The following is a 20,343-nucleotide window of genomic DNA, read 5'->3' on the forward strand; positions in this document are numbered from 1 at the left end:
CCCTAAAAAACAGACAAAAAAGGGAGTTCCCGTCGTGGCGCAGTGGTTAACAAATCCGACTAGGAACCATGAGGTTGCGGGTTCGGTCCCTGCCCTTGCTCAGTGGGTTAACGATCTGGCGTTGCTGTGAGCTGTGGTGTAGGTTGCAGACGCGGCTCAGATCCCGCGTTGCTGTGGCTCTGGCGTAGGCCGGTGGCTGCAGCTCCGATTCGACCCCTAGCCTGGGAACCTCCATATGCCGCGAGAGCAGCCCAAGAAAATAGCAAAAAGACCAAAAAAAAAAAAAAATCTGCATCAGGTTAAAAAAAAATCATTAAAAAAAAAAACAGACAAAAAAGAGTCGGATGTGTTAGGACTCTGAGACGTCAAATGGTCAGTAGATCTATGGATCTGAGACCCAGGGAGATAAAACTGTTGGGTGTAAATGTGTCTGTAGATAGTATTGAATCAAAAGGACCAAATGAGGAGCAGATAGAAAAACAGGAGACTCCAATAGCTGAGCCCTGGGGTACAACAGAATTGAAGGGTCAGGGAGGTTATGGGTGTGTGGGTGTGTTTTAGTGCTGTTGGAGTAGCGGTGATTTGCCACACGCTGTGAGCTTCCGGTGTACAGCAATGCGAATCAGCCATGCACATTTATACATACCTGCTCTTCTTCAGAGTCTTTTCCCGTCTAGGTTATTGCAGCATGTGGAGCAGAGTTCCCTGTGCTTTGCGGCAGGTTCTTGTTCGTTATCTATTCCGTGTGTGTGTGTGTGTGTGTGTGTGTGTGTGTGTGTGTAATGTATGTGACATATATATTTACACAGTCCATGTGTGTATGTCAAATCCCAAGCCCCCAAATTTCCCCTTTACCTCACGTTTCCCTTTTGGCAACCAAGTTTGACTTCGAGATGTGTGAGTCTCATAGGTGGGTTAACTATATCATTTACATACCTGCGAACAATCCTTGATGAGATAGATTTGGAGTTAAAAAAAAAAAACTTGAGGTTCTCAAGAATGAAACTGAGGCAAACAGCGTGTTGTCGGGAAAATCTGGCCCTCTGAAATATCACTCACGAAGCACCCAGATCTGTGGACTTGGTGTGAAGTTGGCAGTGCTCCCAAGATTTTGGTAAATATTAAGTAGATTCCACCTTGTTTGGTATTGAGCCCCCTCGACACGACAGACACTGATTATAAAGATGAATTTTGCATCGCGCATCCTGAAACGGCCACTAGGTGGCAGAAAAGCATTCGCTAAATTGACTGAAATTGCAGGCGCGCTCACTCTCGCTCTCTCCTCTCCCTCTCTCTGCTCCTTTTGAACCCTCTGAAGTTAAAGATGAATATGTCTATTTAGTGCACAATACTATTTTGAAAGATGTGAGCCACTATTTCGTCAGAGAGCCGGCAGAGGCGATGTCAGGACACCTGTCTATAATGCAACCAGGGTGAGCCCGGCGTGTGGGGAATGGGCACTTCTTTGGGTTTGGAAATACCTGAATTAAGAGGTGGTCTAGCGAGGAGTAAATTGACTATAATGAGACTGTTAGGCCTTATTCTTAAACTTTTGATGTCAACGCTTTTCAGCTTGGAGCAAGATGAGGTGGGCTCAGAAAGCAGAAAGCAAAAAACCCTCTTGGAAAAAGTAAAGCCGCCTTGGCCAGAGCTTGCTGTTGGGGTTCTCTGCAGCCACCACGTCACTAAAGCACAAGCCTGTTCAATTGAGAAGGTTTATTTCCTCCTGCTCTCCTTGGGGTGCTGGCGCCCACATTGGCCTGCACCTTGCAGCCACTGGGTCAGCCTCAAAAATAACGAGGCCCGTTTCCCATGCCTAGACAGCCTAGGCTGCAGGTGCGTCCTGGCCTTGGAATTGTGTTAAAAGGACTCCCAGCCAATCCTGGCACAGGACAAGTCTGAGGGCCCCTTGGTTGCTTTAACGCTGGGTGTGTCCGTAACCGGCCTTCCCACAACTCAAATAAGTTCTGCCCGTAAGACACACAAAGGCGGCCTTTCCACGTCGTCACACAGTCAAGGGTGAGTTGTGTTCATTTACCATCTACCGAACGACTTCCAGAACCACGATTTTGCACTGACAAACCACACATAGGCAATTAAAGCAAGGAAAGAAAGAGCAGGTAATGCAGGTGAGTTGGGTTCTCTGCAAAGGTGTTCGTTTGCTTCTAATTTTGCTTTAGAGTATGCGGTATCTCTCATGGTATTGACTGTTTCCTTTTGCAATGGTATTATGTTCAGCATACTTTAAACACCAAGTTAAACTTGTTTTTCTGCTCTTTGGCGTCTAAGACTTAACTCTTCCTACTTCTTACCAAGGCTCTTTTGTAGTCAGCCCGGGAAAACTGTGTCCTTTAAGATTCCTCGGGGACTGGGACGCTGGGCTGGGAAGGTCTCACCACCTCGATTAGATGACAAATTGAGCCCAGACAGCCTTCTTGTATCTCTGACCCTTGACAATGGCTTAAACTGAGCATTGCATTGATAAGATTTGGTGGCTTATTGACACACATGCCTAAACGTATGCTTATGACCATATGTGCATTCGTGCAGTCATTGCCCATAAATCCTCTTAAAATTCAGTCTGTGGTCTTCATTTGGGTAGACGGCTGAGGATTCTCTCACATGTATTATCATTACTGACTAATTGGGAATTCTTTCCAGGATTTTACTGGTGTTTTCATTAATCCTGCTTTTCCTCTGCTCTTTCTCCCTCTCTCCTGCCTTCTGTCGGCTTGTTTATTTTCCTTTTTTTCTTCTTCTTCTGGCTTTGAAGCTCTGCCTTCTACTTTCATGTTTTTTCTAGTTACCTTGAAATTGTCAACATGCACAGCTGTCTTCACCAACCTATTCCAAAGCAATACATAAAGAAGTCAACCCTTCATATTTTTGCTCTTGGGGTCTAATGCTTCATACTTCATGGTTTTTAACTGTGCCCCATGGACATAGCATTTTTTGCAGTCACTCTTAAGATTCGTCACTTTATATTTCTGTCTTCCATCTCGCTCTTGCTTCTGGGTTCAGTTTCCTTCTAGTTGACACACAACTGGATCTTATCATTCAGTGAAGATACAGGAATGGTGAACTTGGGTGTTATAGGTTGTCAGATGTCATTATTTTACTCTCCATAATTGCTTAGCTGGATATTGAATTCGACATGGCAGTAGTTGATTGCCTTCTGGTCTCAGTTGCTGCTGATTTGCAGCCAGCCTTCAGCCTAACGCGCCGTATCTATTATAAATGGCAAGGTTTTCCGTCATGTCTATGATCTAGGTTTGATGTTATTTTTTTAACCTCTCTTGGTATTCTCCATGTCGTATTTGTAAGTTTTTGTAGTGACAGCACCCACAGCAGGCTGGTTTGCAGTGGACTCCCAGGGACCCGGCCTGGCAGACGTCTCTCTCTCTAGGGTGATTTTACATTTGCCGCTGAGACTGCCGTGGGCTGCACTGCCTTCAGGTCACCCAGCTTCACCTCAGGTCCTTATGCTGTGTGAGTCCAGGCCCTGTGCCAGTGTGTGGTCCATGTGGCCTGTGGCTCCGGTTTTTCTCAGGTCACTATTTCCACCCAAGTTGCTAGGAGGGGACAAATTGTTTTGCCACTTTTGCAGGCCAGCAGGTCGTCTTTTTTCATCCAGAGTTTACAGAAAAGAAAGCACTTAGGAGTTCCCATTGTGCCTCAGTGGAAACGAACCTAACATCCCTGACGATGCCAGTTTGATCCCTGGCCTCGCTCAGTGGATTAAGGATCTGAAATTGCTGTAGCTGTGTGTAGACTGGCAGCTACTGCTCCGATTCTACCCCTAACACGGGAACCTCCATATGCCGCGGGTATGGCCCTAAAAAGCAAAAACAAATAAAAGCATTTTATGCTTTTTCGCACCCCATTCACAGGATTTGTAGGTTAGACCCTCTCCTCTCTTGCATGGGTATTAAAACTCCAGCCCCAAGGCCCATATCTGGTCCTGAAACCCCAGGAGCCATCCCAGTTCAGCTCAGCTGAATGATGCTACGTGTCCTTTCTTTTCTGACACCCAGGCCTGGCTGGCTCTCCTCCTGTCTTCCTCTTTTTCTCCTCCTTCCTTCCTTTCTTCCTCCCTCCCTCCTTCCTTCCTTCTCCTTCCTTTTTCTCTGACTCTCTTCTTACCTCCTTAGAGCCGTCTGATGTAATATTTGGTTTGTTTAATTTTCCCCAGCACTTCTGTGTGTTTGAACAGGAAGGAAAATTCTTCCACGTCAGCTCAGCCTGCCATGTTTGCTGCTAAAACCTTAAAATATATCAAATATGAAGGCAACAGTGTCCTTACTACGTTAGAATCATACCTGATAGACATACAGCATTAGGTGATAAGGACTTGACCACAACCAGCTTTTATTAAATACTTACTATTTAAGAACTGTGCTAACTCCCGTGTATGTATTTATTCATTTACTCCTTAATTTTACAAGGTCAGTAGCATGCTCACATCCATGTTCAAATTATTCTTATTCTATAGATGAAGAAACCAAGACATCAGGATATTAATTAGGAGGATTTTTTAACCTCGGCAGTCTGTCTCCGTGCTTGTTGGCTTTGTTAAAATTTAACTCAGGCGTTCCTGTCATGGCGCAGTGGAAACGAATCCAACTGGAATCCATGAGGTTTTGGGTTCAAACCCTGGCCTCTCTCAGTGGGTTAAGGATCTGGCATTGCTGTGAGCTGTGGTATAGGTCATAGACCGCGGCTTGGATCTGGCAATGCTGTGGCGGTGGTGTAGGCCGGCAGCTATAGCTCTGATTTGCCTGCTAGCCTGGAAACTTCCATATGCCATGAGTACGGCCCTAAAAAGCAAAAAAAAAAAAAAAAAAAAAATCTTAAATACAAGTAATATTAGGTCTAGATTCTGATTCATTTAGACACATCTATGCAGTCAAGTTATCACCACTATACTCATGATATCTCTTAGAAAAAAAACCTCTCACCCCAAAAAATCACATAGTACCTGGCTTCTTTCATTCAGCCTGTTGCTTTTGAGATTCCTTCAGAATGCTGCAAATGTTAGTCATCCATTACTTTTTTTTTTTTTTTTTTGGCTGCACCACAGCACAGGGAAGTTCCTGGGCCAGGGATGGAATCTGGCTGCAGCTGTGACCTACACCACAGCTGCAGCAACACTGGATCCTTAACCCACTGCACCGGGCCAGGCATGGAACCCCCGCCTCAGCAGTGACCCAATCCTTAGCTCCCTGCACCACAGTAGGAAATCCAGTTGACCTTGTAATTGCTGAGCAGTATTCCACTGAATAGTAAACTACGTTCTGTTCATCCATTCACCAGCTCATGGAAATGTGGATTGTTTCCAGTTTGAAGCTCTTACAAATAAAGCTGCTATGAACATTCACGCACAAAGCTCTAGGTGGATACATATTTTCCTGTCTCTTGGGCAAATTTCCAGACAGGGAATGACTAGTTATATGCTAAGTATATTTGACTTTTCAGGTGTTGTCAAAGTGGTTTCCAAAGGGGCTGTACCATTTGCATTGTCACTAGCAAGCCGCGTGTGAGAGTTCTCGTGGCTTCACTTCCTCCTCAACACTTGATGTGGTTAGTCTTTTTAATTTTTACCTTCTCGTGACTATGTTACGATGTCTCATATAGTTTCCATTTGCGTTTCTCTAATGATGAACAACATGGAGCATCTTTGTCCTACGTTTACTTGGCATCTGTAAATCTCTGCTGAAGGGTTTGCTTAAATCCTGTGCCTGTATTTTAATTGAGTTGTTTGTATTTTACACATTGCAGTCATTTTTATATATCCTGAAAATAAGCCCCTTATCAGATATATAATTGGTAAATATTTTCACCTGTCTAAACAAAGCCTGTATTCTTAACCATCACTTATATTGCTCCTCAATATTTATAGAAATGATTGAGGAATTTCCATAGGGCAATGGCTGTTTCCTACTGGCCATGGTGGCTTTTGCAATTAATAAGAGATAAAAGAACTCTGCTGACATTTTAATTTTTTATTTTAATTAATTAATTTATTTATTTTTATTTATTTATTTATTTTGCTTTTTAAGGACACACCTGTGGCATTTGGAGGTTCCCAGGCTAGGGGTCAAATTGGAGCTGTAGCTGCTGGCCCTCACCACAGCCACAGCAACACGGGATCCGAGCCGTGTCTGCCACCTACACCACAGCTCATGGCAACACCGGACCCCTAAACCACTGAGCGAGGCCAGGGATTGGATCCGCATCCTCATGGATCCTAGTTGGGTTCATTACCGCTGAGCTACAACGGGAACTCCTCTGTGCACATTTTTATTTGAGGGCCCAAAGTTCACAGTTTCACTATTAATTGAATCTTTTCCATTTTGGTACAGAACTAAAGAGTCCTTTCTTGGATTTGAAGAATTGATGAAATTACAGCTTGGATGACCTGTGACCTCTGTCTTTACAATCCACTGAAGATAATCAGACCCATCTCTGCTATAGAAACAGTATCTTGGGCAGCTTGTCCCAAGGCATCCTGTTTTTCATTTCCTGGTTGTTTTGTTTCCTTATGGAAAAAGACAGTTTCCAGCAGAGAGAACTAGACAAGAGTGGGCCTCCCCAGAGGAAAATGCCCAAAAGAATTATCCATTTTGCTGATGGAGACATCATGGAAGAATATAGCACAGAAGAGGAGGAAGAGGAAGAAAACAAGGAGCTGAGAACAAATTCAACCCCTGATCCTGTAAGCTCGGGCGATTGTTACGAGCACGATGGGGGCTGAACGAATGCGAGGTTAAGCAGACAAGTTTTAAAGTAACTCCTTGTTCTCCTGGGTTTGCTTTCTAGATCCATGTGTAATCAACATAATTGTGCTAATCTTAGTTTTCCCACTTATGAGAGAGAAAATGGAACATATTACAAAGCATTCTGAAGCCCCCACACCGAGGGCTCTGTAGTTACCCCTCTGTTAGTAATTTACTCTAACCTGACTTTCTCTCTCTCTCTTTTTCTCAGTCTGGACTTGCATGGGGGCCCTACCTTTGGTTCTGGGCAGGACGAATAGCAAGGATTTCATTTTCTAGTAAGTACTGCTAAAGCTCATTTTTTTCTGTCCAAAAGGTAGACTTACAGACCCTGGGAGTCAGCTGGGCCTTCCAGCGGCTTACTACCCCACGCCCCCTCCCACCCCCCGCCCCCCGTGCCCCACTGCGTCCTGAAGGTCTGGTCCCTTCCAGCATCTGCCTGAACATCCCCAAGGCCTGGCACCTCCCATCTCCAGGCGGCACTGCCACCTGTTCCCAACTCTGGTCAGTAAATGCTCTCTTCTGTTTTATCTTCATTTAAGGTTCTTCCCATTCATCCTAGTTGTCTTTTTAAGGCCAGACAAAGCCATCCAGAGTCTTCTCTCCTAAGACAGAGTTTTGCATATTTGAAGACAGTAGTCAGTCCTTCCTGGGTGGGCGCTTCACCTAAAGAATCATCAGAGGGTTGTTTTTTTTTTTTTTTTTTTTAACTACTGTTATCTGATCCAGTTCTAAGTTTCCTTGTCACCATCACTGTATTATAAACAAGAATTTTATTGACCCTCCCAGGGGTGTGATGAATGGCCTATGTGGCTATCTCTAAGAGATGAAATACTAAATCTTATTTTGTTTGACTTTCACCAATTAAAAAAAAACCACAGTTGGCAACATCTAAATACCCTTTTCCATCTAACTTACATGTGCTTGTGTATATGGCAAGGAGGAAAACAACTTGAAAAGTCTGAAAAAAGGAGTCCCGCTGTGGCTCAGAGGGGTCAAGAACCTGACTAGGATCCATGAGGACACGGGTTCAATCCTTGGCCTTGTTCAGTGGGTTAAGGATCCGGTGTTGCCGTGAGCTGTGGTGTAGGTTGCAGATGTGGCTCAGATCCCACGTTGCTGTGGCTGTGGTGTAGGCTGGCAGCTGCATCTTCGATTGTATCCCTAGCCTGGGAGCTTCCATAGGTCAAGGATGCAGCCCTAAAAGACAAAACAAAACAAAGGAATAAGTGCTTTTAGATCAAAGTGTAAGGTTAATAATTTGGAAGTTACTCTAGAGACCTGGGTGAGTCCTCATCTTATTTCGACCACAATATGCTGCCAGGAGGAGTGCTGCACCCTCGTCAGGGCAAAGCTGTGTGGCGGGGGGGGCTCTTTGGGCAGGAGGGGCCTTGGAGATCAGGTCGGTGAAAGAAGCAGAAGACAGCACAGCGGTAGGAGAGCATGAAAGAGAACAGGAACCACGGCAACATCCATGCCGGTCTGACCGCGTGGCCGGGATAGGACACGGGGGAGTCACCTGCCTCCCGGGTTCCAAACAGAACCGGAGCCTTAAAGTGCTTCTGCCTGGGGCTTCCAGGTTGTAGTGGAGGTGGAAATACGCTGGCAATCAGTGCCCTGGTCTCTACACAGGGACTCTGCTTAGAGCTGGAACCCTGGTGGCACTGGTGATGGACTTTCTTCCATTTAAAATTCTAGTAGGTTAGAGGCAGGAGACCTTCTTGAGACTTATTCTGATATTTTATTATTTTTTTCTTTTTATGGCCACACCTGCAGCATATAGAAGTTCCCAGGCTAGGGGCTGAATCAGAGCTGCAGCTGCCAGCCTACCCACAGCCACGGCAATGCCGGATCCGAGCCACATCTGCGACCTGTGCCACAGCCTGTGGGAACGCCAGGTCCTTAACTGACTGAACAAGGTCAGGGATCGAACCCACATCCTCACAGTCACTATGTCAGGTTCTTAACCCACTGAGCCACAGTGGGAACTCCTAATATTTTGGAAATTTCTCTTCTGCCCATGTAGTAGGCAAACATTAAAAAGCTCGAGTATTTCTGAAAGCATGTTACAAAAGTAGGAAGCATCATTTTGATGGCCTGTAGGAGCAATCTCTTCAGAAGCTGGAATAAATCATAGGAATCAGAAAGGCCTGCAGGAGGGGGAGGAGGGTCAGAAGTCCTATAATTTTAAAGCAGAGCATCTCTAGGAGAGACCTTCTGGAAACCTCTCATTGCTAAGTCTTTATCCTTGACTGTGCCTGTCTCACCGCTGAGCCTGCAGGCAACCATGCTACTGGAGCTGAAGGCAGACAGGAAGGGAAAGCCTTAGACTGCTGCTTGAGAAGGAGTTGTGTTTGTTTGTTTGTTTGTTTTGTTTTCCAGTGGCTGCACAGGAAGCCCGTGGAAGTTCCCAGACCAGGGCTTGAATCTGAGCCACAGCTACAACCTATGCTAAAGCTTCAGCAATGCCAGATCCTTTAATCCACTGCGCTGGGCTGGGAATCAACCCTGGTCTCTGCATTGACCCAAACCACTGGAGCTGGATTCTTAACCCAGTGTCCACTGTGGGAACTCCAGGAGTTTGTTTGGATGCACAGAAGAATTTCTGAGATGGGTCTTAGCATCACTTGATTTGCTTTGGGGTCTAATCTGCAGTCACTCCCAGCTGATGATCAGACGACAGGCAAGGGCACGGGGATCATCTGACCTTCAGGACCAAGGCTGCTCCTGTGCTTAAGTGTTTTGAAAATCCCTCCTGATATATTCATCTGGAAAGGAGCGTTTAGATGCCCTCCTAGATGAAGGCAGAAGATTTAACCCCTTCCCTTTGAGTCCTAGACCTTTTTGAGAGTCTAGAGCAATGGAAATCTTTTGTCAGCCCTGAAGTGACCTGATAGACCACTTCCGGGCAGGTGTAAACTCGTGGCATCTCCACCGGCTCTGAGCGTTCATTACTAACTGAGCTCACCAGAGTGCTTGTTCTTTCTTCTAGCGTGTGAATTCCTTGGTGGACGATTTGCTGTCTTCTTTGGTCTGCATCAAGCCAAGTATCAGTATGTGTTAGATGAGTACTGCAGAACACAAAACAAGGTGTGTGACATCCTCATGGCGACCCCAAGAGCCCTGAGATGGGAATGTTGCTTGTTCCTGATTTGGGCCGTATGGAAGGGTATTTTTCCACCTGCTAATTCATGGACTTCAACTTCACGCGCCCCCAGGGTCAGGCTGACTTATTTTTCTAACGCCCTTACCCCACGGTGCTTATCCCTATTGGCCTCTCTCGCGTGAAGTTAGAATGACATGAGATAGGTCCAAGAAGATAGTTGAGTGTGAAGCCTGAGAGCGCTTAAAGAAGAAGCTTCTTTTTATTTTTTTTGGCTGAGCCCATGGCATGTGGAAGTTCCCAGGCCAGGAGTGGAACCTGCAACACAGCAGCAAGCCAAGCCACTGCAGAGACAATGCCAGCTCCTTAACCACGGCACCACAAGGGAGCTCAGAGAGTTCCCGTCTTCTTAAAAGTGCATCTCTGCAAGTGGGGGAGCTCAGAGATGTCGGGTTCATAGTTAACATTTTCCTTATTTCTCTCTGTACCAGGGAAGCCACAAGGAAAGTGAAAGGAGTGGATCAAAGGCCCAGCTACCCAATGATCCTAATGAAAAGTGTCACCTGGAGGCTGGGGGCCGAGAGTATGGAACAAGACAGCAGGACGTTGACAAGGGCGCTCCCCGGTGGAGCATCTCATCCAGGGAGGGCCTGGCGGCAGATTCCAGCTCCTGATGGGCAGCGGGGCTCTCCTTCCCCTGGATCTCTGTTCCCTGGTGACTGATTACCATGGCAACCGCACCACAGGTAGTGCTTGTGAGCCAGAGCTCATCTTCATCTCTTTGTGATTTATTCTCCAGCCATCAAGAAATGAGAACAACTGTGGATTCTTCCTCAATATAAATTGGTATTTATAAGCCTCACAACTCAACTGATGCAAGTCCTGTCTGTCAGTTGTGGGCTGTTAGTATTGAGATTTGCTCATCGTGTAAATGCCTTAAGGAACTTGGGTGTGGATGTGTTAGGCTGAAATGCCTCTCATGTGGCTAGGGTGCAGAAAAGAAGCTCTGTCTCTCAACAGAAAATTTGGGCGTCATCAAGTCTAAAGAAGGCAAGGTAACCCCCCTTCTTTTAGTGGAAAAGAAGGTTGAGAGTATACCATTTACTAGATACAATTTATTTCTGTAAATAGCACACTCTGGTCTGCCTAATTCTCTAGAATCAGCAGGAAGTAGATATCTTCCAGGGGACAAGTTAATTTTGTTTAAGTATGGTTGATTTACAATGTTGCACCAATTTCTGCTGTTCAGCAAAGTGACCCAATCATACACACACACACACATATACCTTTTCTTATATTCTCTCCCATCATGATCTATCCCAAGAGACTAGATACAGTTCCCTGTGCCATACAGTGGGCAGGTACCATTTAATTTTTGAGAAAAGTCGAAGAGGTCAAAAGAGCCCATCATGGAGCCTATTCTGAAGTGAAATAACAAACAATCCAGGGACAGAGTTTTAGTTTGGACCGACACCTGGCATGCAAGTAACCAATGCCTCCCTGGTAGATGTGGCCACTTCTGTCACATTATAAAGCTCTCACATTTACTTCATGTTGAAATTGGACTAGCAGGGCCTGTTGGATGAAGAGCTAAGACTGACACCTCAGTAGAGACAAAGCAGTCAGACTGAAAACCACAACTGTCATCAATATTACTAGTTGTAATGGATACAATGATTTGAGTGCCTGCTTAGAGCCGTGCACTTTTCCTCAGTTTTCACATCTTATTCTTGGAATAGTCATGGGGTGTGTCTACCTCGTGCACTTTAGTCCCCTTATACTGACAACCATGCTCACCCAGAAACAGGTCCCATGACTGCGATGCCACACACGACTCCACCTCCTGGTCGTGGTTGATAGGCTGAGGGATGGCCACCTGAACAAAAAGGGCTACTCGGATTCTGTTTCCTGTACATTCGAAACTGGGACTGAGGGGTGGTCACTTGAATAGATGAGCTGTAAAGAACTATGGATCTGACACCAAAAGCAAAGACATTGAGAGCAAGAATAAAGTGGGACTAGATCAAACTCAAAAACATCTGCACAGCAAAGGAAACCATCAACAAAGCGGAAAGACAACCTAATGAATGGCAGGAAATACTTGCAAATCATATATCTGGTAAGAGAGTAATACCTGAAATATATCAAGAACACATTAAACTCAATAGCAAAAAAAAAAAAAAATTCAATTTAAAAATAGGCAGAGGATCTCAAGAGACATTTTCCCAAGGAAGATATACAGACCAAAGTAAAAAATGTCCATGTCACTTATACCTGGAATCTAACATATGGCACAAATGAACCTTTTCACAAAAAAAGAAAATCATGGACTTGGAGAATAGACTTGTGGTTGCCAAGGGGAGGGGGAGGGGGAGGGAGTGGGATGGATTGGGAGCTGGGGGTTAATAGATGCAAACTATTGCTTTTGGAATGGATAAGCTGTGTAGCACTGGGAACCATGTCTAGTCACTTATAACGGAGCATGATAATGTGAGAAAAGGAATGCATAGATGTATGTGTAACTGGGCCACCATACTGTACAGTAAAAAAAAAATAATGTATTGGGGGAAATAAAAATAAAAATAAATAGAATGAAAAAATAAAAGGGAAGCAAAAAAAAAGAAAGAAAGAAAGAAAAAGTCTGTGTTAAAAATAAAGATGAAATGCCTCCCTCCTGGGGACTGAAGCTGGTCCTTCCATGAAAAGACCCCCTTCCCAGGTACCAAGGCTGTACTGATTCACTGTTATACGCTGATCTGTTTTTGTTTTTGTTTTTGAATCCTTGAAAGCTTGAGTCCCTGACTTGTTTGATGTTCTTTGTTCCAACAAGATCTAAAGTGAGGCTGAAATCATACCTCTCCGGAGCAGCTCAGAATTTTCAGAAGGCTCTCTTCTGAGCTGTAGTCCTCACTTTGGCTCAAATAAAACTCTTCTCTATTCCTGTTATAGATTGTTCATTGATTACTTTCATGGACATACTCTTCTCTATCAACCCAATAGACAAGAATCTCTGCCCTCCTGTCGTCTTTAATTGCGAGATACTGAATTACTAGGACACGCGGTCCTCGTGGCAGCCTCTCAAATGCTCCTTGCGGATCTTCACACCCCGTACAGCCCCTCCCATGCTGAACCCCGTGGTCTGCGCGACCCTCAGAATAGAAGTCAGAAATGAGGCATGACACTTCTCAGATCGCTATCAGAGAAACTCTGGCTTCTGTTTGGGTCCTTCTCTTTCTTTCTTGGGTCACCTGCTCTGGGGGGAGCCCGCTGCCATACTGTGAGAATCTGGCCTCCTCTGGGAAGGTCCAAGGGCCCTGCCAACAGCCAGTGAGGAATGAAGAATTCCTACAGGTCCGTTTTCCCCCACGAACCAACCACAGTGCCCCCCAAACCTCTGAACCCAGTTCTGGCCCAGTACTGGTCCCAGGGTGGGTCATATTTCTCTTTGCTCCGAAAAATACACGGAACCCACGTGCCCAGCGAGCGTGCGCACACACACACGCACCTTCACTCCCCTCCAGCCGGCTGCTTGCCAGCCCCAATCACTGGCACCGCCTTCAGTGTGGAGGGAAATCGCCCTGAGGCAGTGGGTACCAACTGGCCAATCAGTCCCTGTGGGTCCCAGGCTTTGGCCAAAGCAAAGCTCTCCAGGGTCTTTTCTTGGAGCTCCCGCAGCCCAGTATCCTTGCTCTGCCTTCAGGGGCAACATGCGCGTTTGCCTGGATGAGGCCTCGTCCCCCAACATCTTGATGGGGACTCTCTCGACACTTGCGCGGTCCCAGCGCCGAGAGCAGCCCCAGCGGCCCCGCACCCGCATGCCAGGGACGCGTCCACCTGCTCCCCTGGGCTGCAGCGTCCAGGCCCGGCGGGTCTGCGCGGGCTCCCCGGCACCTCCCCCATCACTCGAAGTGCGCAGCTGCACACAGGCCACGGGCCACAGCGGAACTTGCTGCCTAAGTCCCGGGCTTCTGCTACAACCAGGGATTCCAGACGTCTCTTCCCGGAGTGGTACCGTGGCCCAGCCGCCCCCCTCTGCGCAGCAGTCAGGTGAGCCGGAGCACTGTTCCCCATTGGGTGGGTTGGGGTTTGCTTTTAGGCATAGGTCTTGTCCCCCAAGAGCCACTCATATGTTGCGCCTCTCCAGACGCTTCTCCTGTTCGAGGTCCCTGGCCCCTGACACACACCCTGCTCTTCTACCGCTGTAAGAGGCCGTGGGCAGCTGGCGCCCTCCAGGCCCCACCCGCACCCGGCTCTCCCATGGCCACAGGAGGCCGTGGGAACCTGGTGCCCCCTAGACTCCTGATTCCGCAGCCTGGCCTAACCTTTCCAAACCACCGTCTCTTTGGAAGGGGCCCAATCGAAATGCCACCTGATACTGATAGTGGGCTGCAAAGGTAGAGGCAGTAATTCCCTCGCTTGGTCTTGTTCCCCATGGGGCTCTGAGCCCCAGGTGTCTTTCATTCCCAGAAGCCCTGGTCCCCAGTCAAGGCTTCAGAGTCCCTGGGATGTATGGCTTCAGGGTTAAACAGGAGCTGCCCTGCAGGAGGGAGCTGGACATGGACAGTGTTTTTAGAAGATGATCTTCCTCCAGGCACCGGAGGATGGCAGCTTCAGCCAACAGCAGCTGCCTGCAACCTCACCAGACACTGAGCCCCAGCCTCCCAGCTAAGCCGCTCCTGGGTTCCTGCCTCATAGCCACTGTGACATAGTAAATGTTTGTTGTTTTAAGCTGCTAAATATTGGGGGCATTTTCTACACAGCACTGAATAAGTAATGCATTCTTAATTCCTAAATATGCATAAAGACTCCAAAGGTACTCATTCCGGAATTGCATGGTGCTCCCAGAGGACTAGAGCTGTGTCCTGCTCCTCCAGGCCAGACTGACCTCGCCCAGCTATAGCGCTTACTCCTCCTGCTTTACTGTGTGGTGCTGGGGCCTAACTAGGCAACCGTCTCCTGCAGGTTTGGTCTGGCTATTTCCTTTGCCACCACTGTCCATTCCTGTATTTTCCACCTGCTTCTTTACCCAGATGGGTCTTCAGTGGACCAAGAAAACACTTCTCCAATGTATTAGTCATGAGCATCCTCCAAATTAAAAAAAAAAAAAAAAAAAAAAAAAGCGACCTCCTGAAAAGTGGAGCTCTTTAATGATATTACAGACCTGCAGCTATCAGTCCAGAAGCACAAGCATAATGACACATTGGCTCAGGAGGAAGGGCTTCTACCATCAGCCACACCCTGTAACCAGAACACCCCCCAACAATCTAGACAAAGACAGAATACGAGTCCGTAGTTGAGAATCTCTTTTATCATGGGTTTCCTCTTGGGCCTTTGCTGGCCTTTCGGGACACCTAACCTTGGTCAGTATCATCTCCGGCCATTCAACTTCATTTTAATATCTCTGAACCTTGGAGAAGGAGTTCCCATCCTGGCCCCGGTCCTCTTCCTCCCAGAAGGCATCTCTGCCTTTCGTAGATTTATGGATGCTCAACAGTATGATATGGCGGGAAAGGGCTAACGCCCCCTTTCAGGGAAACTTAAACCCCAGATTCTTGCCAACCAAAAATATCCCCATTTAACAAATTCTGTAGCAAAAGTTTTTGACTTAATCAACAATTGAAATGATTTTTCTGATTCTTGATGTTTTAGATTATTACCACCACACTTCATTGTGTGTACTGTAGGCAAATTAAATTTTATCTTTTTTTTTCTCTCTAACCATAGAATCACCTAAACTTTGACCTTTAGAGTGGAAATTCAAGAAGTCTGAAGTGGAGTTGCCGTCGTGGCGCAGTGGTTAACGAATCCGACTAGGAACCATGAGGTTGTGGGTTCGGTCCCTGCCCTTGCTCAGTGGGTTAAGGATCTGGCATTGCCGTGAGCTGTGGTGTAGGTTGCAGACGAGGCTCAGGTCCCACGTTGCTGTGGCTCTGGCGTAGGCCGGTGGCTACAGCTCTGATTCGACCCCTAGCCTGGGAACCTCCATATGCCGCGGGAGCGGCCCAAGAAATAGCAAAAAGACAAACAAACAAACAAACAAAAAAGAAGTCTGAAGTTACTAGAGAAGTCCTTTGGCAAATGCACACACAGGCTCTACCCTTCATCTCTTTATCGCTCCAAACATCATTTGAACACCTTTCCCTGGATGAACAGCCTGCCAAGGATTGTTTGGGTCTTTTTCGTCTTTGCAGGCTTCTTGGTAATCGTGGCCTTCAATTATCCGGATAAAAGTTTCTATCCTCTGCCAGGTTGCACCATCTCCAACCCCAAGATGTAATTATTTCTTAAACCTACAGCAAAATGAGGCCAACCACACCTTTAATCTTTTTTTGCGACTTATGTAACTTCTTTTGTTTATTTATTTTTTCGTAATTGTCTCTGTGGAGTGGAATAATTGCATTAGTACCAACCTCATAGGGTTTTCATAAGAACATATACATACATGCATACATATTAAAGCTGTCAGATAGTATGTGTCATTGATTGATTTTTTGAAGGGAAATATTTTGGGGTTTTTTGTGTTTGTTTTTTTTGGTCTTTCTAGGGCCACACCCAAGGCATATGGAAGTTCCCAGGCTAGGGGTCGAATCAGAGCTGTAGCTGCCGGCCTACGCCAGAGCCACAGCAACTCGGGATCCGAGGCACATCTGCGACCTACACCACAGCTCATGGCAACGCTGGATCCTTAACTCACTGAGCGAGGCCAGGGATCGAACCCCCAACCTCATGGTTCCTAGTCGGATTTGTTAACCACTGCGCCATGACGGGAACTCCGAAGGGAAATATTTTGGTATTTTATTAAGCATACCTTTACTGATGCACAACATTTTAAGAAGATTACACATTTGGGGTGAGCTGCTTAAGATATTCTGACTCTCCTGAGGTCTAGCCCCAGGGTCGTGACTTTATTCTTTTTGTTATTATTATTATTATTACTCAATGAATTTTATTCCACTTGTAGTTGTACATTTTTATTCTCAGGCAGCTTATACAGATTTGCCAAGAGCTAGAAAATACACAGCCTTCCAGGCAAAAGGGGAAAATGGTGAAAGCTCCTTAGGGAAAATCTTCTGTGGATGAGCTCCTTTATGTTGGGGACCAGGGACGAGTGACTTCAGCTGGAATTTGATTGGGGTGGGCAGTATTTATACTGAGAAAAAGAAGAAGAAGGCCCCAACAAATCCATTGAAAGGCAGTGGATACCATGTCCCTGAGGCATTTATTGTGTCATCTTCGGGGCTCCCTCAGACCGACCAGCTGTATAAATCAGGGAAAGGGGTAGAATCAAAACCCTATTCAGAATGGAGTGAGTTTCCATATAAAATGTGGCAGTTTCATGACGGCCTTTGTTTGTCTTGGGGAAAAAAATCAGTTTCAGGGACAGAACAAGATGAGCCCTGAGAACAAGCGGGCGCCCAGGAACGTGTGGGTGGGGGAGAACGTACACCTTCAGCCTCGGATCCCGAGAGAGGTTGCTCTGGACACTTTGTATACGAACTTCATTAAGGTTAAGTTTAGGCAATTGATGGAAATATCAGTCTTCCTCATTGGCTGATGGGATGGTTCATTTTATGGGTCAACGCGGAGGCGAAGCTCTAAGGCCCAGTTTTTCAACCGAGCATTAATTCAGGTGGTGTCGCTGCGAAGCTATTTTGTAGATGGGTTAACATCCAAACATCAATTGACTCTACATAAAGGAAATTACTCTTGATCGTGTGAATGGGCCTCATCCACTCAGTTGAAGGTCTTTAAGAGAAAAAAAGTTGAGGTTCCTCCTAGAGGAAGACATTCTGCCTCAAGACTGCAGCATCCAATCCAGCCTGAGTGTCCAGCCTGCTGGCCTGTCTATGAATTTTGGACCTGCCAGCCCCCACCATCGCAAAGGATAATCTCTTGAAATCTCTCTCTCTCTCTCTTTTTTTTTTTTTAACTGCTGAACCACAGCAGGAACTCCAAGGCTGGAAGATTCTTTTTCCATTCCACGTGCATGGACTATGACAGGAAGGTAAGCTATTTACTCCCTTTGATACTGCAGTTTATAAGATATACAGACTGTGTCTTTGCTCCCATTTCTGGCACAGAGATCCTAAAACCCTTGGCATTTCTGTGATGATAAGGATAAAGGTGGCTCGTGTGATGTAAATGAGGTGGCTTTTAGACTGACTTACCTGAGTACGGGGCCTGGTTACCAGAAGGACCAGTCGTCTAAGAGGGTTGGACTTTCAGCCCCAGCACACACCCCGCACTTCCATTCCCCACCTGAGACCCCCCCTGGGAGAGAAGAGGGGCTGACGATGGAGGTCAGTCACCAATGCCCAATGACTGAATGAGTCAGGCCTCTGTCATGTAGCCTCCCCAAGAACCCCTGAACCACAAGGCTCAAAGAGCTTTGGCAATGGTGGCCATGTGGGATCTGGGGAGAGTGACAAGCTCAGAGAGCACGGGGGCACCGCACCCTTCCCCACACCTTGCTCTAGGCATCTCTTCCATCTGGCTGTTGCCCAGGTGTATCCTGTTAGAGTAAACCAGTAATCTGGTAAGTAAAAATGTTTCTCTGAGTCCTGTAAGTTACTCTAACAAATCATTGGAACCCCAGAGGGAGGTCATTGGACCCTCCATCTTATAGCCAGTTAGAAGCACAGGTGACAAGCAGCCAGAGAGGGTGGGCTGTCTTGTAGGACTGAGCCTGTGCATGGTGGGCTCTGAGGCTCTCTCCAGGTATACAGGATACCCAGCTGGTGTGGGAGAATTGCTTAGTGTGGGAAAAAGGAACAACCATACACTGGAACTGGATGCAGAATCATACCACCCCTTAGGGGTGTGACGGGTGCCCTGTCTGACTAGGGAGGAGATCAGAGCGGTGGAAAGAGCATTGGATAAGGAGTTGTGAAAATTAGATTCTAGCCCTGATTCTGCTCCTAGAAAGTTAGATGGCTTTAGAAGAGTCATTTAATATTTCTGGGCCTGGTTTTCTAATCTACGAAATGAGGAGTTTGGACTAAATAAGCTTTGGGGGGGGGAAGGTTCTGCTGAATGTTAGTAAATTTTATATTGAAAAAAGTTCCGAGACACCTAATTTAACAAAATGAAGACAATTTCTTTGCTGCAGAAGGTGACTTTTCAAGGTATTTACTATGTTACTGTGCATTGTGAATCTTCAAAAAGCAGACAGAGAGTACAGTATCTCGCCAGGTTATCTGCTTACAAATCACTGGTGCACAGAGCATTTCGGTCAGTCGCAATCTGAGGAAATTACTTTGAGAAACACTAAACTAGATAATCTGTAAATTGTTTGTAATCCTAATGTTGGATCAAGCTGGAGTGGTACAAAACGGATGTGTAGGCGTATCTACAGGAATATCATCCTAGAACAGGAAACTTTTATTTTTCCCAGCATTTTCTTTAGATTTTTCTCTCTCTTCTTAACGGCATCACCATTCTTGCTGTCAACCCAACTGGAAACTTTGGTACTTAGGATAAGCTTGACCCTCAGCTGTCAACCTTCGCGTTGCTAAATCCTGGCAGTTCTTCCTTTATACTGTCTCGGAAACTCACTTGCATGTCAGGAACCCTGCTTTCAGGCTTTACCCATGGACCAATTTCTTGATTGTCACTTCACTGGTAGAAACACTGAAAATCTCTGACTCATGAAGGTGTGCCAAACCTCCCCCTGTTCTTTACCAGGATGCCAGAGGTTTTTCTAATCCAGTCACTCCCCTTCTCCAAAATCTTCAAAGGTCCCGCGTTGCTACAGAATAAACTTTGGAATTCTTCAAGGTCACCCATGGTCTAACCCTAACCTGTCCTATGTTTTCTATCTCTGTGAGCCAAGCTCTTTGCTCAGTAAAAATATCTTATTTCATGGAGTTCCTGTCATGGATTAGTGGTTAATGAATTCGCCTAGGAACCCTGAGGTTGTGGGTTCGATCCCTGGCCTTGCTCAGTGGGTTAAGGATCTGGCGTTACCATGAGCTGTGGTGTAGGTCGCAGACGTGGCTCAGATCCTGTTGCTGTGGCTATGATGTAGGCTGGCAGCTGCAGCTCCCATTGGACCCCTAGCCTGGGAACCCCGTGTTCTGTGAGTGCAGCCCTAAAAAGCAAAAAAAAAAACCAAACTACTATACATCAATAGTTAAGCAACAAGGATTTACTCTATAGCACAGGGAACAACTATATTCAATATCTTATGAAAAATCACAGTGAAAAAGAACATGAAAAAGATATATATATATATATATATATATATATATATATAACTGAGTCACTTTGCTGTACAGCAGAAATTAATACAAATACTGTAAATCAACCATACTTCGATAAAATAAATTAAAAAAACTATCTTATCTCATGCCTTTTCAACTCTGTTAATATAATTTTCTCTCTTTAGGATTCTTACCTCTATCTCTTGTCATTAAAACATTTGTCTCCCATAGGACGGTTGTATGAATGAGTCAAGGCTCGGCT

At 46.0% G+C, this 20,343-nt stretch overlaps 1 protein-coding gene across 4 annotated transcripts; it reads left to right on the top strand.

Moving 5' to 3' along the window:
- Positions 1-1,955: 1,955 nt before the first annotated feature.
- FAM177B (family with sequence similarity 177 member B) lies at positions 1,956-12,076 on the top strand. Of its 4 annotated transcripts, XM_047755449.1 has the most exons (6): positions 1,956-2,129; positions 5,476-5,580; positions 6,363-6,715; positions 6,988-7,054; positions 9,769-9,866; positions 10,371-11,134. In XM_047755449.1, the coding sequence occupies exons 3-6, from the start codon at positions 6,542-6,544 to the stop codon at positions 10,551-10,553; spliced, it is 522 nt and encodes a 173-aa protein (XP_047611405.1). In that variant the 5' UTR covers positions 1,956-2,129; positions 5,476-5,580; positions 6,363-6,541; the 3' UTR covers positions 10,554-11,134. The 4 variants fall into 4 exon arrangements, with proteins under 4 accessions (XP_047611405.1, XP_047611409.1, XP_047611406.1 ...); XM_047755453.1 differs by lacking the exon at positions 5,476-5,580 and having other exon boundaries at positions 10,371-12,076; XM_047755450.1 differs by lacking the exon at positions 5,476-5,580 and having other exon boundaries at positions 1,956-2,120.
- The last annotated feature ends 8,267 nt before the right edge of the window (positions 12,077-20,343 follow it).

This window comes from Phacochoerus africanus, chromosome 12 (assembly GCF_016906955.1).
Source record: "Phacochoerus africanus isolate WHEZ1 chromosome 12, ROS_Pafr_v1, whole genome shotgun sequence".
In the NCBI taxonomy this organism is placed as follows: domain Eukaryota; kingdom Metazoa; phylum Chordata; class Mammalia; order Artiodactyla; family Suidae; genus Phacochoerus; species Phacochoerus africanus.

What these genes read in the sequence shown, in the direction of transcription:
- FAM177B (XM_047755453.1), top strand. Translation starts at nt 6,542, where the DNA reads ATGGAAAAAGACAGTTTCCAGCAGAGAGAACTAGACAAGAGTGGGCCT. An exon ending in CAAATTCAACCCCTGATCCT is followed by an intron (nt 6,716 to 6,987) that starts GTAAGCTCGGGC and finishes TCTTTTTCTCAG; the next exon opens with TCTGGACTTGCATGGGGGCC. An exon ending in ACTGCAGAACACAAAACAAG is followed by an intron (nt 9,867 to 10,370) that starts GTGTGTGACATC and finishes TCTCTGTACCAG; the next exon opens with GGAAGCCACAAGGAAAGTGA.